The sequence below is a fragment of the Chiloscyllium plagiosum genome, chromosome 10 (assembly GCF_004010195.1).
Source record: "Chiloscyllium plagiosum isolate BGI_BamShark_2017 chromosome 10, ASM401019v2, whole genome shotgun sequence".
NCBI lineage: Eukaryota > Metazoa > Chordata > Chondrichthyes > Orectolobiformes > Hemiscylliidae > Chiloscyllium > Chiloscyllium plagiosum.
The window spans coordinates 36,775,351-36,792,167 of NC_057719.1; the positions used below are offsets into that span (position 1 = coordinate 36,775,351).

Below are 16,817 nucleotides of genomic sequence, written 5' to 3' on the forward strand. Positions count from 1 at the left end.
CGAGATGTTATGGCACACCTCTGGAGCAGGTGGGACTTGAACTCAGGCTTCCTGGCTCAGAGGTAGGGTCTCTATCACTGTGCTAAAAAGTCTTGCAAAAAACTTTAATTTTTTTTACATACTTCTGGACTTGAACCATCTGGTTCAAAGGTAGGGATACTATCACTGTTCCATACAAGCTTTTATAAAGGACATTAATTTTTCTTTATTACACATCTCTGGAGCAGTGGACTTAAATCTGTGCCTCCCAGTCCAGGGGTAGGTGTACAACCACTGTGTCACACGAGGGTCCTTTTTTATTTTTAACCTATTTTCCTAATTATCCTGTTCAGAGATGTTATTACACACCACTGGAACAAATGTGACTTGAACCCAGGTCACCTGGTTCAGAAGTAGAGACACTACCACTGCACCACAAGATGGCACATAAAGAATTTTAATTGACTTTTCTAATCAACCTGTTCAGTTTAATTACACACCTCTGGAGCAGGTGGGACTTGAACCTAGATCTCTTGGTCCACAGGTACATACACTACAGCTGTGCCACAAAGGGGCCATAAAGAACTTTAATTGTTAGCAGAAAGGAACCACTCTGACTGTGCCCTCTTTTTAAGGATCAGGAGGTTTGTAGTGGTTCAGATCTATAATTAGAAATTCCATTTGGTAGAATAGCCACAAAACAGTAAAAAGATTACAAAGTTGGGAGGTTTATATAGATTTTAAAGAAGGACTAGTTAGCACAAATATTATTGCAAGTAGATAATTACTGGAAGAAGGTTAGTAAAACTCATGTGATATGGAGTTGGATTAAGTAGTGCAAATATGGCTGGTTTGTAGGTGGAAGAGGTAAGGAAAGGTATGTAAAATGACTGTCACAACAGATATTTAGAATTTTAATTACGTCTGCAGACCATATACTGAGCTTGGAATTGTAATACCAGCTAAACTTTTAATTTTAGTGATAAATACTGCAACTTCAAATTTGTTTTATTGTAAGCTAATGTATTGGTCATTTCTGATATTTACTGTGGCACATCTATTGAAGTATAAATTATAAGATAATAATAGGTAAGAGCCCCTGCCCTAACATTTAAGATCAAAGATAGTAATTACATACCTGTATGTGAATCTTAGAAGATAGGAGGACAAGTAAAAAATGTTGTTACAAAGGCATATCATTCTTCCCCTTTGTGTCGGGATGAAATACAAACATAACCTTTTTATAAAACATGGTTACATTTCAGATGGAATATTATGTTCCGTCCTGGGCACCACACTTTTTAGAAGCGGTGTTAGGACTTACAGATGGTGTAAAAGAGATTTTACTTGAAAAGGAAGAGGAATGAGGGACTTAGATTATGTGGAGGGACTGGAAAGCTGTTGTCCTACTTTTTGGTGCAGAAATGTGCAGAGACTAAATAGAGATGTTGAGAGCAGGATTCTGAAAGGATTATAGAGGTAAACACAGGTTCAAAGATTGGTGCGAGAGAAATAGGTTTGAATTCATGGGACATTGGCACCAGTAATGGAGAAGGAGGGAGCTATCCCGATGGCTTGGGTTCATCTGTATCATGCTGGGTCTAGAATCTTAGCAACTCGCAGAACAGGGTTTTAAACCTTTAAACTAAATGGTGGCATGGTGGCTTCAGTTGCATGGAAAATTGTGGAAAAGGTATAATGGGAGAAGTGCTCAGGAGAGGTTGTTAAAGTTTCCAGAACACGTCATAGTGTATGTAAAGGGTCAGGAATCAAACTTTAGGCACAGTAGATAAATGGACTGCTAGAATAGGGGTGGTCAACACAGGGCTGAACCCTCACAGTAACCTCAAGAGAATCTGGAACAGAGTTCCAAGTCCCTTTGTTCAGATTTCCAAGGCCTTTCCCCATTCAGAAAAATAGTCCTGTACACTTTCCCACATTGTATTATATCTGCCATTTCTTTGCTCATTCTCTTAGCCTGTTCAATTCCTTCTGCAGCCTTCCTAAATTTTCAACATACCTGAACCTCCACCTATCTTTGTGCCATCTGCAAAACTAGCAACAATGCTCTCACTTCCTTTGTCTGGATCATTAAAGTATAGCATGAGTAGTTGTGGCCCCAACATTGACCCCTGTGGATCTCCACTAGTCTCTGGCTGCCATCCTGAAAAAGACCTTTTATTCATTTCGAGAGGGCTAGAATGTAAGAGTAAGGATATAATGCTGAGGCTGTGTAAGACTTTGGTCAGACTGCATTTGGAATATTGTGAGCAGTCTCGGGTCCTTTAAGGAAGAATGTGCTCACATTGGAGACCATTCAGAGGAGGTTTACACGAATGATGGTGAAGATAAGAGGAGTGGATGAGGTCTCGATGGAACTTAGAAGGATGAGGGGGATCTCATAGAACCCTGACAGTGCGGACAGAGCTGTTTGGTCCATTGATTCCGCATTGGAAACATCCAATGAAAGGAAGGGGTGGGCCGACGGATGGGGTGTGTTTACTTGTGGCTGTGTTGATTGGATGGAACTTGTGCTAAAAAAGGTTATAAACCACCTTCAGAAGGTTTCGAAATAGAAAAGCTGGAGTGCAAATGAGGGAGAGAGGGTTTGGAACAGTTGTTCGGTAAAATAAAAGACGTATGTTAAGTTGATCTTTTAGAAGTAAAAGCAGAAACCTCTATTGAGTACCAGAACGTAATTAATTGATGAATTGCAGCTCCGTAAATATTCCGCTGACTGTATAAAGTGTTAAAGCAGTCAACAGCCGAACAGAAAAGGCCCGGCCACGGTGAGCAGCTCGATCAACAAGACAGCCATCCTTTCATTGAGTGTTAGGAGGAGAAATGGCATTGGATTTCGTTGCAGGATGTCTGGGAGGTGAGCATTTTTTATCAACAGAGAGGGGGAAGAAAAAGACTGTGTAGGCAGACGATCGGGTTTTATTCTGAGATGATCGGCCAGGTCGCTGTGTGCCTCGCTGGGAAGATAATAAACCTGTGGGTGCCACGTACTGTATCTGGAGAGCGATCTGTTTTAAAGCAAATCGGTGGGGCACTGTCGGCTCCGGGCTCCGCTCGCCTCCGTGTGACGGTAAAGGGGGCTCGAACACTCCGTCTCTGCTCAGCGCCAGCTCAAGGTCAGGGCAGGGCAAAGGAGATTAGAAACCAGCGCTGAAGGGCTGAGGGACCGTGTACATCCCTCCCTCGGTCTCTTCCTGGCAATTGGCAGGGACGACTTGAACTAAATTTCCCTTTCCTCTCCTGCTATGGAACTGGAAAAAACCCAGTTGTCTGCGTTGATCATCCCAGACGCTATTAATAGCATTGCTACACGTGAAAATCCACAGCGTTAGCTGATATATTCCTGGCAACAAGCTGTTGATCAAGTGTTTCTTGCAATAAGGTTTTTTTTAAAAAAACACATTGAGTAAAACATTTTTCTTAATCTTTCCATATTTTCATCGAACTCTAGATTCCTGAGCAAAAGCGGATATGGTTTGTTTTAGGTCACATCCTTATTGTGAATCTTTTCGTAATCGCTGATTGTACACAGCGTCAGTCAATCGAGTTCATTGCGTTCTTTTGCTGATATTTAATTAAAGTTCAAAAATTACCATTTGTTCAGTGATCACTCTCTGAAAACTATTTACTCCATTAGCCTTGTTATCAGATCAGTAATATATTGAAATCAGATATGCATGTTTGAAGTTCAAATTCTCAGTGTAAATCAAGAATTGACTTAAAGAACGGGATTGGAAACATGGTGGTTAAATCTGGAGTCACCTTATTGAACAATGTTATAAAGGTGGGCAGGAGTATGGGGAAACAAAACTAATTAAGGATGGAGTTTTTGTGAAGTTACCAAATAAAGGTCATAACTGATTTCTTAAAGTTCAAAAATATACTCTATTCATAAAATATTTTTAGATACATAGTCACTAAAGCAGTATGCTTCTGTACAGTAGCATATGAAGAAACAAACAAACATTGGAGTTTGACTTTTTCCAGTAAACACATTAAAGTCACTTACTTCTTATGCACAACTATATTTACCCATGTTTGCGGGGGTGGGGGAAGGGGGAAGAGGAAATCATAAACTAATGTCAAACCTTAAGAGCAAACTCTCAGTGGCTACACAGTTTTCACTCGGGGTAAGTTTCTACTTTATCTATATGTCCTGTCGGCTTCAAAGTATTCAGATTTGTATTTTCCAAAAGTTAAAGTTTTGGAGAAAGAGTTTGTGGTTTGAATAAGGCTGGTTTTACAGTTGTTTTGCTGATTAAACTTTTACATAGATGCAACAGTGCAGGATGCTGAGAGCATTCCACTTAATGAGGCTGTCATCTTCAATCATTGACTACAAAACTGCAAACACAGTTTGAGATATAATGCAATATTTGTAAAACTTTTCAATCCAATTTAGTTGACATCACAAACTGAATAATATCATTCTACAATATGCTTCTATGTAAAACTATCTGAATTCTAAAGTATGTTACAACAGTTCAGTACAGAGTCCTATGAGCTGTGTAATGCATTTTCATGTAAAGAACACAGTATTTCAGTTTTGCACTTTTTAAGAAGTTTCACTGTCACGCCAGACTTTAAATTAGCTAGATTACTTAGTGTAGAACAGGCCCTTCGGCCCAACAAGTCCACACCAACCCTCTGAAGGGCAACCCATCCAGCCCCATTTCCTTACATTTACCCCTTCACCTCACACTATGGACAATTTAGCATGGCCAATTCGCCTAACCTGCACATTTTTGGACTGTGGGAGGAAACCCACTCAGACACTGGGAGAATACGCAAACTCCACACAGACAGTTGCCCAAGGCGGGAGTTGAACCCGGGTCCCTAGTGCTGTGAGGCAGCAGTGCTAACCACTGAGCCACTGTGCTGCCCAGCTACTCTGACTATTAATTATTGCAATGTGTCAGGGTATTCACTATTTTGTAAATGTTATAGTGTAATGTCAAAGCACTTTCTCAGTTTAGCTTTAATAATTTAAAGTAGTGATTAAGAGTTCAGAGACTTAATAAAAGTTAATGTTAATTTGATATCAATAAGAGATGCAAATATATTTTAATTTTCAGTTACAAATCGTGTTCATCAGGGTTTCCATTACATGTAAAAAGCTACAGAGGGAATTGTAAACTTACCTACTACTTTGCCAGTGCTGACAAAATCTGATACCATCCCAGGAAAAGAAATACATGGCATTTCACAATCATTTTATGTTGATTATGCCATTTCCTCAGGATGCCCCTTTTTTTTAATACTGATAACATACCATTTGACTTAGGAGCTTCTCTTATCTTTGCTTTCCATTTCCCTTGCTAGTTATTGACAAGTTGTAGTAGAAACTATATAATTTATAATGAACAAACTTTGCATTTTGGAATATTGTGAATTGTTTTATTTATTTAGGGTCATAGAGGTATACAGCGCGGAAACAGACCCTTCAGTCCAACTCGCCCATGTTGACCAGATTTCCTAAATTAATCTAGTTCCATTTGCCAGCACTTGATTGATGTCACTCCAAATCCTTCCTATTCGTGAACCCATCCAGATGCCTTTTAAATGTTATAATTGTACCAAACTCCATCACCACCTCTGGCAGCTCATTCGATACACATATGACCTTCTGCATGAAAAAGTTACCCCTTGAATCCCTTTTAAATCCTTCCCCTCTCACCTTAAACTTGTGCCCCTAATTTTGGACTTCCCCACCCTGGGGAAAATATCTTGGCTATTCACCCTGTCCATGCTCTTCATGATTTTATGAACCTTTTACAAGGTCACTCCTCAGCCTCCGACGCTCCAGGGAAAATAGCCCCAACCTATTCAGCCTCTCTATGGTTCAAACCTTCTAACCATGGCAGCATCCTTGTAAATCTTTTCTGAACTGTTTCAATTGTCACAACATCTTGCCTACAGCAGGCAGACCAGCATTGAATACAATATTCTAAAAGTGGTTTAATCAATATCCTGGACAGCCACAACATTACCTCCCAATTCCTTTATTCAATGCACTAACGAGTAAAAACAAGCATATCAAGCACATTCTTCACTATCCTGTCCACTTCGAAGGAACAATGAACATACCCTTTATGTTTGGCAGTACTGCCCAGAATCTTACCATTAAGTGTGTAAGTCCTGTCCTGATTTGCCTTTTTAAAATCCAACACCTCACATTTATAGAATCATAGAATCCCAACAGTGTGGAAACAGGCCATTTGCCCCCACACTGACCCTCTGAAGAGAAACCCATCCAGCCCCATTCCCCTACCCTATTACTCAACATTTACCCTTAACTAATGCACCTAACCTACACATCCCTGAACACGATGGGCAATTTAGCATGGCCAAATTTCTTTTAAATTATGTTAATGTAACCACTTCTGCTGGCAGCTCATTCCATATGCATCCCGCCCTCTGTGTAAAAAAAATGCTGTCCCACAGGTTCCTTTTTCTTTCCCTTCTAACCTTAAACTGATGCCCTCTGGTCTTCGGTTCCCCAACCCCAGGGAAAAAGACTGAATGCATTCACCCTGTCCATGCCTCTCATGATCTTATACACTTCTATACAATCCCCCCTCCGTCTCCTGTGCTCTAAAGAAAAAAAGTCATAGCTTGTCCAACCTCTCCTTATAACTCAAACCCTTCAGTCCTGGCAACATCCATATAAATTTCTTCTGCACTCTTTCCAGTTTAATAACGTCCTTCCTATAGCCAGGTAACCAAAAGTAAACACTATCTGTCACTCCTCAGACCATTTGCCCACCTGATCAGTTGTACTCTGAAAAAAACCTTCTTTGCTGTCCACTGCACCATCAATTTTGGTGTCATCTGCAAACTTAATAACCATGCCTCCTATATTCACATTCAAATCATTTATATAAATGAATAAAAGCATTGGGCCCAGCACCAATCCTTGTGGCAGTCTGCACGTAACAGTCTGAAAAGCAACTGTCTCCTACCACTCTGTCTCCTCGTTTTGAGCTAATTTTGTATCCAAATAGCTAGATCTCCCTGGATTCCATGTGATTTAACTTTATTTGAATTTTTGTTTCAAAATAACATTAATTTTAGGAATTCATTTGGATATTGTTAACCCAATGATAGGTAATGGCTTAGTATTATTATTGCTGCACTGTTAATCCAGAGACCCAGCTAAACTGCTTGGGACCAGGGTTTGAGTCCCACCATGGCAGATAATGGGATTTGAATTCAGTAATAAGCTGGAATAAGAGCCTAATAATGACCGTGAAGCCATTGCTGATTGTTAGGAAAAAACATCTGGTTCACTAATGTCCTTTCAGCAAACAAAATCTGCTATCCTTACCAAGGTAGCAGAGGAGTAGGATGCCTCAGATGGAGCTCATCTGCTCTATTTTCCTTTTTTTTTCTCTTTTCTGTTTTTTTAAATCCCTCTTTGCCTGGCCTTCTCCAACTCCCAGCCACCTTTGGACTCTGTGCTGACCTGCCATAGCAGCCTCCTACCTTTGTGGTTGCCTCCCAAACTGGCATGGCGAACTTTCTGCCCAGCATGGTGGTCTTTCAGTGGTATATGGTGGTCTCTCGGTCCAGTGTGGCCTCTGCATGATCTTCTAGTCTCAAGATGTTTCCTCGAAGCGCAGTCCCACTGGGGCTAAACATGTAAAGACTGTAATCTTTGAACTGTCAGTTTTATATCTTTATCTTCTACTTAAAACTAAAAAGGTCTGCAATGTGAAACTTTTAACCTTATTTTGTATGTTTCGTGCTATACAATAATTACTGCAATGTTTAACTTCTAACTTTGTTCTTTGTACCTTGTTCTTGAGTATCTGTACTTTGATGACTTGTGTGGCAACATTATACATTTTTCACTGTACTCCTGTCTTGTTATACTTGAATACAATTAAATCAAATCAAATGATGTGGCCTACATGTGATTTCAGACCCACAGCAATGCTCTTAATTACCCTCTGGACAATTAGGGATGGGCAATAAATACCGGTCTGCCTAGTGACACCGACATCGCACAAATGAATTTTAAATAAGTTTGATAGAATATATCCAGCCAATTTTTTTTTAATCTCTGAAATAAATTCAGGAATTAACATGGTTAGCTATTTTTGTTGAACTCAACAAACATTTTCAGCTGTCTTTTGATTCTTATGAGCAGGACCATACTAAACAATAAGCATTCCCCAAATAACAAAACTTGCATGAATAAAAATAGTCTAAATTATCCAGAATAGACACTACAAATGAAATAGTGATAGCTGAGCTGATAACTTTTTTTTTCTGAGAGATCACTGTGCTTCATTAATTTGTTCATATTCAGTAACTTTAATTTTATTTTTAAGGATTTGCTGTTTAGTATTACTGATACCTCCATTTGGAAACAGTTGCAGTCAGAGCCTCTGGGAATTGATTGATTGAACAAGTGTCAACCAACATGTTCTGTACTGGTACACTACAAACTTCTTTTATTTACATTGTTAATCTCTTAAAGCATTTCAACATAAAGGAAGAACACTGCAATTCTACTGTGGCTTATCACAATTTTCAGGATGGCCCAAATTCTTTTACATTCTTCCAATTAATACTACTTGCAGTACATGTCTATTATTTGGCTGAACATAAGAGGTAATTTTCAGGTAGCAAGGTCCCACAACAAAAAGATCTGTAAAATAAATGATTAAATTATTTTGTTAACAATGGAGCAGCTATTGAGCAGCCTCACCAAAGGATAGAATAGTGGATACGTTTGTTGCATAATCACTATTGAGTCAAAGGGTTTCAACCCCACTCCAGAATTTGAGTACAAGAAATCAAGCCTGACCCTGCAGTACTGAAGGAATAATGCAGTGCCAGAGAGTATGGTTGAGTATGGATTTCTGATCTTGATAATGGTGCCCTCCTTTATCATTGTTACTGAATAAAATAGGTATAATAATTTTATAAAACTGCACATGCATATAATGCAGAAATCCAGCCAGTGCTGTCAGTGCTGCTTTTTGAGGTTGTGCTGTTGAGATCTCCCAAAGTGTGAGCCATGAACAACCATTCATCATCATTCAGTGAAATGATGAAAATTTTCACTTTTGTGTTCAGTCTTACTATTTTAAAAAAAACTTGAAAAAGTTATGCCTTAAGGGAGGTGGTAGTCACTAGGCCAGTAATCTAGATACTGAGGCTAATGCAGTCAGGATGTTGATTCATAAATCATCATAGTAACTGGTCAAAGTTATCTTCAGTAAATAAATCTGGAAATAAAAACTAGTCTTAATTAAAGAGCACCATGAAATCATTGTTAATTATTGCAAAATCCCATCTGATTCAGTAATGTCCTTTTTGAGAATGAACTCTGCCACCTTTAACTGGTCTGGTATAAATGAGCTACCAGAGCTGCAGCAATGTGGTCAGGAATGTATATTTTCTATGGAAGAATAAAGGAAAACAAAACCTTGCTATGAGGTGTATCTGTGTGTTCAAAAAGTAGTGCCTTTCACATCCACTGCACATCTGAAAACTTAGTACAATAGTTGGATGAAGTGCCATTACTATTGTAGTAAACAAAATGTGGAAGCTGATTTTTGTACAGTAAACTCTGTCAGGTAACAATGTGATAATGACTAGAATGTTCCTCTGATTGGAGGGATAGATGTTGGGTCAGGTTCTTGGAGACAACTCATCTGCTCCTATTTAAAGTAGGATCTTTTGCATCCACTTGAGTGGTACTATGGTTCATCATTTCATCTGAATGATAGTACTGCATTGCTGGAAATGCAATCTCAATTTCTTTAACTCACAGACATGAAGCAATGTTTAGTCAATTTCAACATCTTGTTTGAGCAATCTTTTAAAAATGTGGTTAGTGGAAAACTGCTGTAAAAAGAATGACAAAGGTGGTGGAGATACTAATCAAACTGAATGTTACTGGCTTCACTAATTAAGAAAGCTTCTGAGTTCATGTTACGGTTAGCTTTCAAGTAAATAATAAAAGAAAGTAATTCAATCCGTTACCTGTGGAAGTCTGCAGCTGCAGATCAGTTTTTAGATGTGCAGTTTATTTCGGGAGTCGACAAGATTGTTTACAAACTCTGCATCGTATTTAGTTGTAAGAAGACAGATGATGACATATCATCATCACAAAGTGCCATCTCATCTGGAAATCATTTCCATGTAGCAGTCACCAAACAGCTGCCAAAATAGCTGGGTAAGTTAGGCCACAGTGCAAAATTAACTTTAGTAAAATCTTCAGCGTACATATTGTAGGAGTAGTACTGTGCATTGCTAATCATAAGTGACTGAATGAAAGGTGAAATAAAATTATTCTTGTGTATCTGTATGATATTTTCAGTGTACTCAGAACAGCTCCATGATCATGCCTTCAATTTAACGTTGGGTAGAGGAAATGTAACATGTTCAAGATCTGATTTTTTATTCCCCCTGACAGATTGTTCAAAATGAACACATTTCAATTTGGTTAATAATTCAGATAATTTTCACTGTTCTTGTGATTGCAATTAGCATTGTCCTTTAAGTCATATCTTCCATAAATAATGTACATGGAACATTACAGCACAGTGCAGGTGCTTTGGCCCTTGATGTTGCGCCGACCTGTGGAACCAATCTGCAGTCCATCTAACCTACACTATTCCATTCTCGTTGATATGTCTAACCAACGACCATTTGAATGTCCTTTAAATTTGGCAAGTCTACTACTTTTGCAGGCAGGGTATTCCATGCCCCTACTATCCTGAGTAAAGAAACTACCTCTGACATCTGTCCTATATCCATCACCCCTCCATTTAAAGCTATATCCCCTCGTGCTAGCCATCACCATCCGAGAAAAAAGCCTCTCATTGTCCACCGTATCTAACCCTCTGATTATCTTGTATGTCTCAATTAAGTCACCTATCAACCTCCTTCTCTTTTATTGGTCAGAGTATTGAGTACAGGATTTGGGAGGTCATGTTGCGGCTGTACAGGTCATTGGTTAGGCCGCTGTTGGAATATTGTGTGCAGTTCTGGTCTCCTTCCTATTGGAAAGATGTTGTTAAACTTGATAGGGTTCAGGAAAGATTTACAAGGATGTTGCCAGGGTTGGAGGATTTGATCTATAGGGAGAGGCTGAACAGGCTGAAGCTGTTTTCCCTGGAGCATCAGAGGCGGAGGGGTGACCTTATAGAGGTTTGCAAAATTGTGGGGCATGGATAGGATAAATAGGCAAAGTCTTTTCCCTGGGGTCGGGGAGTCCAGAACTAGAGGGCATAGATTTAGGGTGAGGGGAATGTGGGCTGGGTGCTGGCAGGTGGGACTAGATTGGGTTGGGATATTTGGTCGGCATGGACAGGTTGGACAGAAGGGTCTGTTTCCATGCTGTACATCTCTATTACTCGATGAAAACAGCCTCCAGTCCTCCAGCCATTCCTCATAAGACCTCCCCTCCCTACCAGGAATATGTTAGTAAATCTCCTCTGAACCCTTTCCAAAGCTTCCATTTCCTTGTTATAATGCGGTGACCAGAACTGTACGCAGTACTCCCAAGTGCAGCCGCACCAAAGTTTTGGACAGCTGCACCATGACCTCATGGCTCCAAAACTTAATCCCTCTGCCAATAAAAGCTAACAAACCGTATATGTTCTTAACAACCCTATCAACCTGGGTGGCAACTTTCAAGAATCTACATACATGGACACTGAAATCTCTCTGCTCATTTACACTACCAAGAATCTTACCATTAGCCCATTACTGTGTCCCTGTTACTCCTTCCAAAGGGAACCACCTCACACTTTTCCACTTCAAACTCCATTTGCCACCTCTTAGCCCAGCTCTGTAGCTTATCTATGTCCCTCTGTAACCTGCAACATCCTTCAGCACTATCCACAACTACAGTTGTATGTGCAATTTATTTCAAATGAAAAATAATCCATTAGAACAGTAACCTGACTGATGCAGCAGGTATTGGTCTGTAGCAGACAATTTAAAACCTATCCAATTTGCAATAAGTGTGAGAATAACATTGATTGTTAAATTTAGATTAATAGGTAACTGAGCAGTTTTTGCCCAAATTGCCTGTATAAACGCACTGGAACTTTTTATTTTTAACTTTTTTTTATTCTAAACGCTCACTGGGTTAAATAAAATAAACACTGGGTGTTTTATTCAAATCTGCAAAATAGAGATCCAAGATGGCGGCGACCCAGCAAGCCTGAGTCTGCAGTGCTCTGCCTAAGACTCTGGCAAGGTGGGGTGCCCACCTTCATCTCTCCTTTTAAATCATTCAGGATAGCTTTTGCCCCAGCACTGAGTCATTTTACATCAAACTTTCACCATTTGGTGCTTTTTAAAAAATGACTAAAGGCAAGAACTCCCGCAGCTCGCAACAGGCAGGGACCCCTCCCCCACCCCCTCCCACAGCAGCAGAGACCCGTCCCACAGCAGCAGGGATGTCTACGGCCGCCTCAGGGGAATTACCTGTAGAGGCGATCCTGATCTCTGACATCGTCAAACTCAAGGAGAAGATTGACACGTCCATTGAGGCCTGGTCCATGTGGAAGTCTATCGAAAAACTCGAGCAGCACGTCGGAGGGGCGAAGCAACAGACCGTGGCCTCGGACTGCTGTTGAGTCATCCATGGGTCATGTCTGGGCTCTGAACTGGCGAGTCTGGACCCTGGAGGAGCACATCGACGACCTCTAAAATCAAGGCATTGGGAAAAATATTTGGTTGCTGGGCCTTCCCAAACAGGAGGAGAAAGGCCAGCTTGTGATTTCTTGGAGCAATGGCTCCCACAATTATTGAAATTGGAGTCTGAGCTGGGCCGGTTGCGGGTGGAGCGGGCCCAGCGACTTGCTGTGCACAGACCCAGGTTGGACCACCCGGTTCTAGTCCGACTTCAATGAAATAAGGAAAAACAAATGCTCCTAGAGGCCTCCAGAGTTCTGGGGAAGGATCCCCAGGCCATGATGTACAAGGGCTCCAAGATAATGCTATTTCAGGACTTCTCTCCAGTCGTGGTCCGCAAGAGGAGGGCATTCGACGAGGCGAAGAAGCGTTTGAGAGACTTAAATATTCAATACTCCATGCGATATCTGGCAACGCTGCATTTCAGCCATGGAGGATCTGTATATAACTTTGGATCACCGGAAGAAGTAAGACTGCGGGACTTGAACTGTATGGATAATTACTTTATTTCACACCCCGCCCCACCCCCCCCTTTGTTTACCCTTCTTTCTTTCTCCATCTCATTTTTACTCAGCTTTCCCGGGGGGGAGGTGGGGCTTGTTCTTTTTATAGCTCGTGCGGCTTATTTGATTTGTGGGGGAGGTTTTTTCTAGAGTGGGGTTTTCTTTTTTCTTATTTAGTTGCCTAATACTTGCTGGGATTGCAATTTTGTAACTTTATATATTTTTATTCTGCATTGTTTTATTAAATGTATCCAGGTGTTAGTGTAGGGGGAGGGGTAGGTCACTCACTTTAACTCCTGTTTTATAAGACACTTGAATTTATTTACTCCATTTTGTAATGCTTAAGCCGAGGGCAGGGCCCAAGCTGGGAGAGATTATGGCGGTGTTATTGGCAGGTGTAATGCCCCCAGGAGCAAGGAGGAAAGTCTCCATTTCAAAGATGCTTTGTGTTATTTTTACTTAGGAGTAGTTCTTAATTGTGTTGATTAAAATGTTTTAAAGAGTTTTTTTATATGTAAACTTTCTATGGTCTTTATTCAATGTCTTTTGGGCGGGGTTCTTCCTCCTGGGGGGGTCTCTGGCCTGTCTGGACGATCATGGCTGGCCATTCGCTTAGGTGATACACCTGGAATGTCAAGGGGAGCCATTCGCCAATCAGAAGGGAAAAAGATATTATCATGTCTTTAAAAAAAAAGGGTTGACGTAGCTCTCTTACAGGAGACACATTTACTTGATAAGGAACACTCAAAGCTACAACAGGGTGAGTTTGGTCAGGCATTCTTTTCATCTTTCAGCTCAACAAGTAGGGGAGTAGCCATTCTTATTCGGAAGAATCTTTCTTTCCAAATGTTAAGCCAGATAAAAGATGAGTCTGGACGGTATATATTGATCAAAGCCCTAATGTACAGAGAGGAATGCGGGATTTTGAATCTTTATTGTCCCCTGGTACACCCTTTTAAATTTGTACTAGAAGCATTCTCTACCTGCAACTCCTCACCAAAGCTTAGGTGATTAAAAAACACATGAACTTGAGATTTTAAATGGACAAACTAGACAAGGGATGAAATTAAAATATTTTGCAGATTTTTTAAATAGGTGTTTTTATTGAATAAAAGAAAATTTAAGATTTTTTTACAAAATTACAAAAATAATACAAACTAGTGTATTCCACCTTACAATATAATAACACCAATACAAAATTAAATAAATAAATAAACCCAACTAACTACTAACCTATTCTACAAACAACCAAAACATAAAATAGGATATCATACATTACTAACAGTAAACATCAAAGTGATTAAATAACTAGATACATGCTCAAAATAGATTTACATCAAGTCATAATAGAACCCGTATTTTTGCAAGAGGTAGGGTGGGAAGAGGTGTAATCCAGGTAGCTGTGGGAGTTGGTGGGTTTGTAAAAAATGTCAGTGTCAAGTCGGTCGTCATTAATGGAGATGGAGAGGTCCAGGAAGGGGACGGAGGTGTCAGAGATGGTAGCACTCTATGCTACTTTCTCCCCACCCCCACCCTCCTCTAACTTATCTCTCCACCCTTCAGGCTCACTGCCTTTATTCCTGATGAAGGGCTTTTGCCCGAAACATCGATTTCGAAGCTCCTTGGATGCTGCCTGAACTGCTGTGCTCTTCCAGCACCACTAATCCAGAATCTGGTTTCCAGCACTTGCAGTCATTGTTTTTACCTCGTTGAAATCCCGATGCTCTCACTATGGGCGTATAAGGGGAGGTTTTTTGAAGTTTACCCTCATCTTGTCACATTGTTTTCCAGGCTTTAATTGTTTTTAGTACAATAGGGTTTTTACAAAAGGCCATAAACACTCTCATCTTGTCTATAAATAATAGATTGATGCGGGGATGTTTTGCTTGGGAAGTCTCAATATCTAACCAGATTGATTGGGTCTCTTTTGTGGGTCACAAACAGCTACATTAGATAATAAGAAGCTCATTTGGTACCTCCTGAAACCTGGAAAGTTCAGTCCTCCCCTTGCTTGTGGGAGCTGCGCTTTTCTAATTTGATAAGGAGCCGAGCCAGCCTGTCCCGGCAACATCAAGGGGAGCATTCTCATAGGGTATAGAAGATGAGGTAGAATATTCATCTTAATTGCCTAGCCAGGATATTGGGAGATCTCCCCAGCGTTGAAGGTCCTACCTTATTTTCTCTAAGTGTACATAATTGGCTTTATATAGCTGACCAAATACTGGAGTGATAAAAATACCTAAGTACAGAAAACCTTCTAGTGACCAATGAAAGGGAAAGCAAGATCCGTCCAGTAAATTGGATATACTGGCAAAGCCTCCCAATGGCATGGCCTCCGATTTCATAAAATTGATTTTGTAACCTGAGGACATACCGAATAGATTGACCACTTGAATTAAGCGGGGCACGGATGTCAAAGGATCACTTAAGAAAAGGAGGACATCATCCGTGTCGAGAGGAATTTTGTGCTTGCTCAATCCAACCCTCGGAGCCGTTATCTTAGGGTCAGTTCGTATAGCCTCCGCTAGTGGTTAAATCACTAGCGTAAATAGTAATGGTGAAAGAGGACATCCCTGGCAACAGCCCCTGCCAACGCTAAAGCTATCCAAACTTAAACCGTTGGTGATCACCACTGCTTTGGGATCATTATATAATACTGAAACCCATTTAGTAAAGACCTCTCCAACACCGAACCTTTCCAGCGTCTAAAAAAAGATACGTGGGGGCATTCAAGGAGCAGGAAAATTGACGTTTTGGGCAAAAGCCCTTCATCAGGATGTGTATTTTATTATCACCTAAGCTTTGGTGAGGAGTTGCAGGTAGGCCAAACTAGTTAAGACTGGCAGATTTCCTTCTCTAAAGGACATGTGAACTAGATAGTTGACATGTTCACCAAATGAGGTTAGCTTTACATTCCAGATTCATGATAGCACATTGAGCCTGCAGCCAGTTTTTGGGTTTGCATGTGCTACTCCTGGCATGCTCTCCTGTACTCACCATTGAGCGAGGAGTGATTCCCTGGCGGCTGCTTATTTCTGGAGCAAGGAACATGCCACACACTGAGGTTTTATGAGAGGAAATTAGGTTAGATGAGAATCCCTACAGTGTGGAAACAGACCCTTCGGCCCAACAGATCCACACTGACCCTCCAAAGAGTAACCTACCCAGACCCATTTCCCTCTTGACTAATGACTTATGGGCAATTTAGCATGGCCAATTCACCTGGCCAGCACATATTTGGACTGTGGGAGGAAACCAGAGCACCCGGAGGAAACCCACGCAGACCTGGGGAGAATGTGCAAACTCCACACAGACAGTCACCCGGGGCTGAAATTGAACCTGAAACCCTGGAGCTGTGAGGCAGCAATGCTAACCACTGAGCCACCATGCTGCCCGCAGCAACTCATGGATGCCCAGATATCTAATGTTGAGCTGTAAGATCTGTTCTTTCTCATTCAGCACTGTGGTGCTGCAGTACAGTTGAAGATGGCCTCCTTTTGAGGTATAATGTTGTTTCCACAAGGACTGACTCCAACCAATGTTGTGAACAGATGTGTCAGTGAAAGATTGATTTAGTTAGAATTTTCTTAGTATCTGCCAGATTGGGGCAGATTTTTTCTTAAGGGCCTTGTCAATCATGGTGCTACT

The 16,817-nt window shown here is 40.7% G+C and overlaps 1 protein-coding gene across 3 annotated transcripts in view; it reads left to right on the forward strand.

Annotated features, from left to right (window-relative positions):
- The first annotated feature begins 2,481 nt into the window (after positions 1-2,481).
- Positions 2,482-16,817, forward strand: part of LOC122553522 (mitochondrial basic amino acids transporter) — a 47,524-nt gene continuing 33,188 nt past the window's right edge. For all 3 annotated transcript variants that reach the window (XM_043697417.1, XM_043697420.1, XM_043697416.1), the window contains exon 1: positions 2,482-2,857. Coding sequence is in view for 1 of the 3 variants with exons in the window: in XM_043697416.1 (XP_043553351.1) it covers positions 2,824-2,857 (34 nt within the window). In the remaining 2 variants the exon portion in view is untranslated. The remainder of the gene's footprint in view (positions 2,858-16,817) is intronic.